The sequence below is a fragment of the Lactuca virosa genome, chromosome 1, assembly GCF_052849685.1.
Source record: "Lactuca virosa cultivar CGN04683 chromosome 1, Lactuca_virosa_CGN04683_v6, whole genome shotgun sequence".
Classification (NCBI taxonomy): Eukaryota; Viridiplantae; Streptophyta; class Magnoliopsida; order Asterales; family Asteraceae; genus Lactuca; species Lactuca virosa.
This window is the reverse complement of record NC_136426.1, coordinates 157,702,890-157,713,558: the sequence shown is the minus strand read 5'-3', so window position 1 is coordinate 157,713,558 and position 10,669 is coordinate 157,702,890. Positions and strand designations below refer to the sequence as shown.

The 10,669-nt window shown below is 38.6% G+C and overlaps 1 protein-coding gene across 1 annotated transcript; it reads left to right on the top strand.

Annotated features, from left to right (window-relative positions):
* The first annotated feature begins 2,920 nt into the window (after window positions 1–2,920).
* ABCG5 (ABC-2 type transporter family protein) lies at window positions 2,921–5,041 on the top strand. Its single transcript, XM_079079668.1, has one exon. It carries the CDS (start codon window positions 3,051–3,053, stop codon window positions 4,956–4,958), a length of 1,908 nt encoding a protein of 635 aa, XP_078935794.1. The 5' UTR covers window positions 2,921–3,050; the 3' UTR covers window positions 4,959–5,041.
* Window positions 5,042–10,669: the final 5,628 nt, after the last annotated feature.

The following is a 10,669-nucleotide window of genomic DNA, read 5'->3' as shown; positions in this document are numbered from 1 at the left end:
TGAATTTCTATGGATGTGTCAGTTTATCGTCAAATTTAGTATGTTTTATGTTCCTATTGTCTCTGGGTATGCTTATCCATGGAAGGCTTGGGTTTGGTGACATTCAGGATCACTATGGAAGTCTTATCGAGTTGTTTGCGTATTGGAGGAATCTATTCAATCTCAAGCAAGTATGTGATCTTGTTTCGATCGATCATGAGGATGTCTTTTGTTAATGATTAAGGTTCGTCGTTCGTTAGAACTCTGGTATTTCCGCCATTTTTTGGATGAGGTTATGGGTTCCCTATAAATATGCATGGTAGTAATTCATTGTGTGTATGAGGGTTGGGCAAGATAGCCTTTGGGGTTTAGATCAAATTATTCGCATGGTTCTTTTGGGTGATAGTCTTCGAATTGGATCAAGGGTGCAGTCGTTGTCCTGTTCTCGGGTCGTGGGCGACCACGATTGCGTTGGGCTCTGCATTGGTAGCAACTAGGCTGTGACATATTACTTTATTGAGCTGACACTTTTGGTACCCCAATTTTGATATTCTCTACTGCTACCCACAAAGGTTTCAAGAGTTTGCCACTTTGGGTCTCTGACGTTTACCAAATATGACACCTCAAGTTGTTGCCACATTATTTTGTGGAGTTGGATTTTGGTCCCCCACCTTCGATATTTTACTATACGACCCTACTTTCCTCAAAACATTATACACACAAAATAGAAACAACAAACAAGAAAAAGAACCAAAAAACACCAAAATATATAAACATGAAAAAAGATCGGACCCGGGCCCAGTGGCGTAGCTATTCATGCACAAGGTAGGTCTTAGGACCTACCTTTTTTTTTCTTAATACAACAAGTATATATAAAAAAAACAAGAAACTACCTTATTTTTGTCAAAACACCTATCTTTTCATATTTTTTCAATTTCATTTATATAAGGAACCACGTGGTTTTTGGTTCTAAATTCGTCAGTGCCCATGCCCGGTTTAGGAGGGAGGCAAGCTGGGCCACTGCCCATGACTCATATCAATTTGGGGGCCCCGATTTTATATTAGTAGGTGTTTAATAATAATTAAATATGTTAGTCTATAATGTGAAATAGGCTCCAGCAGACTTGGTAGGATCATTTTCTCATTTGCTGAAGCACCCTGGTTCAATTCCTTGGAGTAGTAGTCTTTTTTAACACATTATTGATCCCTTTTTTTAATATGTCTAATCCGACTTCAAAGTTTATTTCCTTGCAATACACCATCAAGTACGGGTTCAATTATCCTTTTTTTCAGTTGCTTTTTTTCCCTATTTTTACTTTGCTTTCTTTTATAATGTATATGAAAGTTATACAATAAACGATAAAAATAATAATAATAGTTATATAGTTGGGTAGATGGTTTATATGTTTGATTTTATTAGAATGTCATGTAATAGTATTGATTTTGACATTTTTCTAATTATTTTATTTAAAATTCATTTGAAGTTATTTATATATAATTCTATATAATAACAATCTTTTGTAATAAATTACTAAATATTTTTATTTATGACCCGTAGTTTGTCTATCGCCAAGATTCTTCGAAAAAAATTAATTTAGATTTAATTATTATATACATTTTGGTAATTTGAAGGGGCCCTATCTTTTTTTTCCCCGGGCATCAAATATCTTAGGACCGGCCCTAATCGGACCGCCGATAAGCACAGATAACTTTCTAGTTAATATTAACTCAAAAACTAAAGAATGATCCAGAAATTGTAAATATTAAACCAAAACTAAAGAGTGATAATATATAATCTACAAGAAAACAAATAGTGTTTGAATAATTTACAACCACATACTTAAAAAACATGTGACCCTAACTCACGGGTTCTCTCAGTCATATATGCCTTCGAAACTCTTTCCATAATGGAGACAAACGTTCTTTATTGTTTATCATATTTTTTATTATTTATTTCATATAATCCAGTTTTCTAATAATTTGAATCTTCTTAATACCCTATTAAGTAATATTTCCACAGACTGTATTCATTAATTTATTCGTATCATCCGTAAAGGACGAGTTTCATAATTCAGATTTCAGACATAGAATTGAATAGATGATTAATCAATTCTGGATTTAAAATCGTTTCTATTATGTGTAAATAACGTGTTGCTGTAATCTTTTTCTGAGTTGTAATCGACAATAGTTTCAAAAGGACCACGTTTAATCCAAATTTATCCAATCATTAAATACCTTTTGTTAGTTTGCGTGCAAATTGAAATAAACAACCATATGGCCACACATATCAATGCAAATCTAAAAAGATCAATATATATGCTATGAATTACAATTCTCTAATTATGTATGGACTTGGAAACAAACTTTTTAATATGTTTTAATGGATATTCAACACCTTTGGTTTTTTAACTTCGATCAAGCTTTCTTGGCGTTTTATGCAACAATGACTTGTATCATACGTATTGATAATAGTTTACTATTTGATGAAATTAAAAAAAAAAATAAGAGAGAGAGATATTTGCCATAGAACAATGTGCAGAGAAGGTTGCAAACAAAAACACCAAGGGAGTAATTCATGTGAATGTTTTTGTTTTTGCATGGCTGGACCTGAAATACACAGTGGTCTCGAAAAAAGAAGCTGCATGTGAACCATGCAATTAACCTCCGAGACTTTAGTTGACATTTCCACTTGACTTAATTAAATACAAAATTCATTTCTATCCCCTCATCTGTCAAAAAAAAAAAAGTAATAATGCCACCCTTGCTTTCCAAATTTTAGTAGGATCTCTTTTTCACATATAATTTTACAAATATATCTAAAACTTTTTAGAAAGACGGTGATATTTTCGATATCATCCATTATTTATTCATATATAAATGGTTTTTTGTCTCAATATAGAGTTTAATGAGGGTTGATAAACTAATCGTGTATATATTATGCACATATATGCAAACGAGAGTACGGACAAAGTAGTCCTTGTGTGAAAAGCTCCAAAGAGACCTTACAAGTACGCATAGAACCACAAGTTAATATCACTTGAAAAACACACCACAAAGACATTTCACTCCAGATGAATAGAAAGGGTTGTGACATTGAAGCAACAGGCATCAACTACACAATCTACACTCAAAAACCACAACCCCCTTTCAAGATCTTTAACAAAGATCAACAAGTTACACAATATCAACAACCCTTTCCTGATCCTGACACCAACCCCAAAGCCCGTCGGGTTCTTCGCGAAGTAAGTTGCCATGCAAAACCATGGGAGGTCCTTGCCATCGTGGGCCCTAGTGGCGCCGGAAAATCATCTCTGCTTGAGATCCTTGCCGGAAAACTCACTCCACAAACGGCAACCATCTATGTCAACAAAAAACCCGTGGACAAGTCAAGATTCAAGAAGACTTCAGGGTATGTTACGCAAAAGGATACCTTGTTCCCTCTACTCACAGTGGAAGAGACACTAGTTTTTACAGCTAAACTCCGACTGAACCTTCCTAACCTTGAGCTGAGATCACGGGTCAAGTCGTTAATCCAGGAACTTGGGTTGACCCATGTGGCAAATGCACGTGTTGGGGATGATCGGGTTCGTGGGATTTCAGGCGGAGAGCGACGGCGGGTTTCTATAGGAGTTGCGGTGGTTCATGACCCGGAAGTGGTGATTCTCGATGAACCCACTTCGGGGTTGGATAGTAACTGCGCCTTTCAGATCATAGACATGGTCAAAACCATGGCTGAGACCAGAGGCAAGACTGTGATCCTTAGCATCCATCAGCCGGGTTTCAGAATCATCAAGCTTTTCAATTCAATATTACTCTTGGCAAACGGCACCGTTTTGCATCAAGGAACAGTTGATGAACTCAACCTCTCTCTACGGCTCATTGGGCTTGAGCCACCTCTTCATGTTAACATCGTTGAGTTTGCAATAGATTCAATTGATTCGATACAACAACAAAAGAACCAAAAGTTATCAAATCTTGAACAAGATATAATTACTGCTTCAACAAACAGAATCACACAAGGTAAGTTCACTTTACAACAACTCTTTCAACAATCAAAAGTAATCGACCTCGACCAGGATCACGAAGACAACCAAGATCAAGAACAAGAACAAGACCAAATGATTACAGATGGCTTCGCCAATTCAAGATTCTTCGAAGCAGTAATCTTGACTCATCGATTCTGGAAGAATATTTCTCGAACAAAAGAGCTTTTTGCATATCGAACTCTCCAAATGCTCGTATCAGGTTTGATCCTAGGCTCGATCTTTTACAACCTAGACATGGACTTGATCGGGGCTCAAGAAAGGGTAGGTTTATTTGCATTCATTTTAACATTTTTGCTGTCAACGACAGTAGAAGCTCTACCAGTTTTCTTGCAAGAAAGGGAAATACTAATGAAGGAAACTTCATGCGGAAGTTATCGAGTTTCCTCATACGCAATAGCAAACGGACTTGTATACTTGCCATTTTTGCTAATCCTTGCGGTTTTATTTGCCACCCCGTTATACTGGTTAGTCGGGTTGAACCCCAGTTTCTTTGCATTCTCGAGGTTCCTCCTCTTGATCTGGTTGATTCTCTACACCGCAAACTCGGTGGTGGTGTGTTTTAGCGCACTGGTTCCGAATTTCATTGTGGGAAACTCAGTGATATCAGGTGTGATTGGATCTTTCTTCCTGTTTTCGGGTTACTTTGTGTCGAAGCAAGGTACGCCAAAGTACTGGATATTCATGCACTATATTTCATTGTTCAAGTATCCATTTGAAGGATTGTTGATGAATGAGTTCTCTGGTGATGCTGAAGGCAAGTGTTTGGAGTATCTGTTTGGAAAGTGTTTGGTGAGTGGTGAAGATGTGTTGAGGGAACAAGGAGGTTATGAGGATGATGGTAAGTGGAAGAATTTTGTGATTATGGTGTGTTTTATTTTGGTTTATAGGTTTATTTCATATGTGATTCTTAGGGTCAGATGCTCCGAAAGGTGACTTAAAGGTGCCCTTCTTTGAATTTTTTTGGACATTTGTAGTCTTAATTATTGAAAAAAGTGCATGAAATATTAAGCAATTAATATGTGGTGTACTTTATAATACGTTTTATATACTTGAAAAACATATTTAAAAATGTATAAGTTAATATTGATATTATATAAAAGACATAGTTATCGGACTAGCAATTAATCATAACAAAGAAGTTGAAAATTGTAATGAAATGGAACTTTATTTATTTATAATGACTAACTTAGTTAGGAAAAAAAATTATCTAATATCTATAAATACCATTTTAAAATGAACTTTATTATACAATATGTTATATTTACCATTAATTAAAAACTTCTTTTATTAAATGTTTATCTCTTAGTTTTATCATTAATCGTCCCTAAATCTCAATGCTTACTGTATCTTTTGATGTAATATGTAATATATGCTGAGAGAGAGGAATTTTAATCAAATTTTTTTTTAAAATAAGGTTTTTAAAGTTTAGTTTTTAGCTAGGGAGTTAATTTTAATAATTTTTCATTTTTAGAAGCTATTATAAACATAAAAACAGTTACAAACGCAATGTTTGAAACTTTTAAATAATGTCGATTCTTGCTATAATAGCAAATTTAAATCTGCATTCAAGTAATATTATTTTAAAAATATTAATTATTTAATATGTTTTATAATAAAATATCGTTTATAACACATTATGTTTCATTTTGGACATGCGTCTCGTCTCATTATTGTACGAAATGATCGATAATATCGAGGTGCGTGTCACGGGTATCAAACAGTGGTATAGCTTTTAAAAAAGAAATATCAAAAATCCAAAATAGTTATTTTCTGGGCTTTTAACTGTTTTATATGATTTTATATTTGTTAGAATAAAGGTTGTCCTAAATTTTAGGAATGGAAAATATGTGCCACACACACACCATATAAGCATTTGTATTTTTTAATAATTTTTTGTTTATGATAATGATATGGTAACTTTTTTACATATGAAAATAAAAAAATTAAAAAAAAAATTTAAGTTTATAAATGACCAATCAAAAGGCACAATGGAAACAAAATTGTAATTTACCACCGTGTAATAACACCGCCAGCATAATACCACAGGTAAAAAAAGAGATAGGGGGCGGTGTTACCACAGGTAAAAACGAGATAGTCTTTGGATAGGTTTCAAAAAACGAGACTATCAAGTTGGAATGTATATATACCCTACCCTCACCGCCACATAATGCGGTGAGGGCGAGCTGAACATGTCATGGCCTCTCGACACCACACTGTCGGGTGCGGAGAACCTAAGGGGAGCCAACATATCCTCTTCTTTCATTTCTTTCCTCTTCTAACGGCAAAAATTTAAGTTTTTTATTTCAAATTTTTATTATCTTTTTATTGTGATATATATATATATATATATATATATATATATATATATATATATATATATGTGTGAACCTAGAAATAATAAGAACCCTGAGAACCATTCATTTTTAATTTATTTTTGTGTTTTTAATAATTTAATTTTTTAAAGTTTTTATAAATGGCCAAAAAAACAATAAGTACCTAATGGTCTATTAAGAAACTTATTCTATTATTTTCATTTCACTAATATTTTCTAAGAACAAAAAAAAATATGATATATTTAGAACCTATAAAACTCTCTCAACCTCTACTACCAAAATTAAAGAACACACAACCATTTACACTAGTTGCCACCAACCACCACCCCCATACATTCGTCGCCTTCTACAGCCGGAGAATCGCCGTCTCTTCCTACCTTCGGCGAACGACCGCCATCGGCCACCTCCGACCACCATTGGTAACAATCCCCACCATCGACTCCTCTCCCTTCAGATCCGGTTTAGATCTTTTTAGATCTGGTCCAGATCTAGTCCATCGCCATCCTTCGACGACTTTCCACCACCAACCTCTGGAGCATCAGATATGCTACTGGACCGTCGACGTTAAACTACCGTCAAACCATCACATTTGTTTACTCCAACACCGATTTACAGATTTCATCCTCTAAGGTTTGTTTACTCCAACACCGAAGGAAACACATATCTCGTCATATCTGATGCAACCACCATCGTTTTTCCTTCCTGTCAAACACCGATGTAAGACCTTTGGATCTGATGAAAGCTGGACCTACTTACACTTAGATCTGAAATCTCCGATGACTTTCCAACACCGCCGGCATGTACCTCCGACACATCAGATCTGTTCCACAACTACATCTGAACATCCATCTCAATCTCCTTATGTAGAAACCAACATCATTGCCACCGCTCTTCGTCCAAAACCACCCCATCTACCATATCGTCGTTCAGATCTACAACCTTGTAACGACCGTCACTTGAGGTAATAATTATTAAATATTTTTTAATTAATTGTTGGGCTAAGTGTTATTAGAAGGACTAATTGAGTGGACCTTTAGTAAGTGGGCCGAAGACTTGGGCCGCCCATAAGACGTACGTTGGGCGTAGCCTTGGTGTAAGCGGGGCGTAGAGAAGCATTGAATGCGGGGGACGTATGCAGATTCCAAACCCCTAATTTTTAGGGTTTAAGCCATATAAATACCACATTATGACTCAAACCCTAGCCGCCTTACCAACTCCTCACTCTCAGAAACCTTAGATAGCCTCCCTTGCTCATTCTTGTGTGTGTTTTGGCCTTGTGAAGCTTATTTGGAGATTTGAAGCTTGAAAGAAGGAAGAAGAAGATAGTGAAGAGGAACTTGAGTATCTTGAGCTCATAGATCCATGATAACATCAGCTGTTGGGACTCATTGGAGGTATAAAGCTTTCAACTTTCTTTTTGAAGGCTTAGATCTAGTGTAGTGTTGTTTAGGAGCCTTTTTAGTTCCAAGAATGGACCTTTATGACTCAAGTTTGTTTCTAGGCCAAGAGGTGCCACTCTTAGTGATATTCATGTCCCATAAGCAGTAAAGTTTTGATCTTTAAGGTCCTTTTATGACCATGCATGAGTTTGGAGTCATTTCCATGAAGTTAGTTGCTATTTTCCAAGCTTGGTCTCACTTGGTGGGTTGTAAGCCACCAAGTAATCGACTTTATGGGTTAAGACGGGTTATTGGACTCAGATCTGTAGTCTAGACTTAGTGTCTTAAGGGATTAAGCAGTTTTGAAGAAAATGGCTTAATAGAGTAGTACGTTGGGCGTACACGCCACTACGCGCAACATACAAGCCATGCAAGTTGTATGCGTAGCGTACAGAGGAGTACGCTCAACGTACTCTCAGATTGTGGGCTTTGCAACATTTGGGCCTCGGTTTGGGCCAATCTTTTGGCTTAGCAGGTGTTGGGCCGAAATGGGCCATTAGATGTCAGATAATGGACCAAGGACATGTTTGGGCTTAGGGGGAAAGCACATCTGAGGAGTTGGGCCCAATTTAGAAAATTGGTCCATTAGTGGGCCTTAGTGGGCCATTAGTGAGTTTGAAAAGATTAGAAGGAATTGGGCTTGGGTCATGGTCCAAATTAGATCATGGGGTAAAATGGTTATTTTACCCTTAGAAGGATTCTCAGTTTTCGACTAAGTGTTTATTGTGATAGTCGGGGAGTCGTTGGAGCAGCCACTAGAGATTCCTCACACGAGATTTCAGCAGCCAGTTTGAGAGGTGAGTCATCTTCCTGTAGGAACGGGTCTAAGGCACCAAGGCCAGCCCGTCTAGATAGTAGTAGTTCCGGACTACGGTCCGATGTCGGGCGGGGCCTGAAGTAAGTTTATATGTTTTTCCAGATTTCGATTCGATGCCGGGACGGTCCCGAGGAATGCTTGTATGCTTGATGTCTTTGTGATTCCTGCATGTGTTTGTATTTGTATGTTTCCGGATTACGGTCCGATGTCGGGCGGGGCCCGAGGAATGTTTACATGTAAAAGGTTATATGTTTAGGTTTATGTGTATTATTTGATCATGCTCATATGTATTCCGAGATGTGCTCGATGCCGGGCGGGGCCCGATACCGAATAGGGTTCGATGTCGGGCGGGGCCCGATGCCGGAAAGCCGATGTCAGGCTATGAACCGATGTAGCAGGGGCGGGGCCCAAGATTTGTTTATGTGATATGTGTATGGTATGTGGTAGTTGGGAAGACTCACTAAGCTTCGTGCTTACAGTTTTCAGTTTTGGTTTCAAGTACTTCCACTAGCAATAGGAAGAGCTCGGGATGACTACATGGCACACACCACAACTTTTTAACCTGGGATGTTTAGACTTTGATATTTGGCACATGATTTTGATACAGTAATTTTATTATGATGATTTGAGATACATGATGATGATATATGGTCCATTAGCATGGCCTAGACCACTCTAGAGCGCCAGCCTGGCCTGGCGCACTCCTGCCAGCCTTACCTGGCGCCCCCTTGCCAGCCTTGCCTGGTGCTCCCTTGCCAGCCATGCTGGGGACTCTCCTGCCGGCCCGGCCTGACGCTCCCTTGCCCGGCGCCCCCTTGCCAGCCTTGCCTGGTGCTCCCTTGCCAGCCATGCTGGGGACTCTCCTGTCGGCCCGACCCGACGCTCCCTTGCCCGGCGCTCCCCCGCCAACCTTGCCCGGGGCGCGCCCGCCAGCCTTTTCTGGGGCGCGCTCGCCAGTCCCGCACGACGCCTCCGGGCGGCCCCGTCCAACTCCTTGCTAGTTGGGCCTGACCTAATTCCCCTTGACCTAATTGTCCCTTATATAATGACTAGTATCTCCTCCATGGAGAGGGATCTTCCCTTTGGCTCAGCCGCCGCCCTATACTCCGGCCGGGTGGCTCAGCCGCCACCCGCCGCCACCCGCCGCCGTCAGCCACCATACACCACCACCAGCACCAAGATGGTTCCCTCCAGCTATGGAGAACCATCTCAGATCTTCTAGCTGATCTAACTTGACCGTCGGAGTCCGCTCCCGGGGCATAGTCCCTGGGACGGCTCTAACGACTTTGCACTGTGATGTCCAGATCTCCGCCGCAGCAGAAGACGAGAAGCCTTGCCAGAGGTCGATGTCGCATCATTTGGCGCCATCCCGGACTCGAACAAGCAGAAATCATCTCGTTCTTGCCTAGATCTGCTCAGATATGTCGTTTCAGCTATGGTTTTCCTCAGATCTGTTCATTTCTAGCACCATTTAGTTCAGATCCGTTTTGGCTTTGACCAAGATCTGTCCAAATCTGATTATCCACTTCTCAGATCTCTTGATCTGATGTGTTCTATCGTTCAGACCTCCTGATCTGCTTAGTGTTTTTGTTCAGATCTATGGATCTGTTTCGTTTTAAGACTAGATCTTTGGATCTACCTTAGTTTTTGTTCATTCAAGCATTTTTCAAGTTTACAAGGACATTTCAGATCAGTTTCATCTTTCTTTTCAGTGACCCATTTAGCAAGTTGGGGAGAAAAGAAATTTTTATAAGTTTATCCTTTTATCAAGTTCATATTACTAGAAAATTGTTTTTTAGTTAAGATTTTAAGAATTTATGTGAATAACTTTATTCCCTGCAACATCTACTTGTAAACAAATCTGGGATGTTTGTTCATTTCAAAAAAAAAAAAATCGAATTCTTTCCCGTTGTTCATATTTTTGGTGTTTATCTTCAAAAGCTTAGGAAAAGAAACAAAAATTTCTCAGATCTGTTTGTTGTTCAAATTTTGATAGCTTGTTGAACAAGCTGTAAACAAAAAAAAGGGGGAGGGGGTTTATGAGAAGAAACCTCA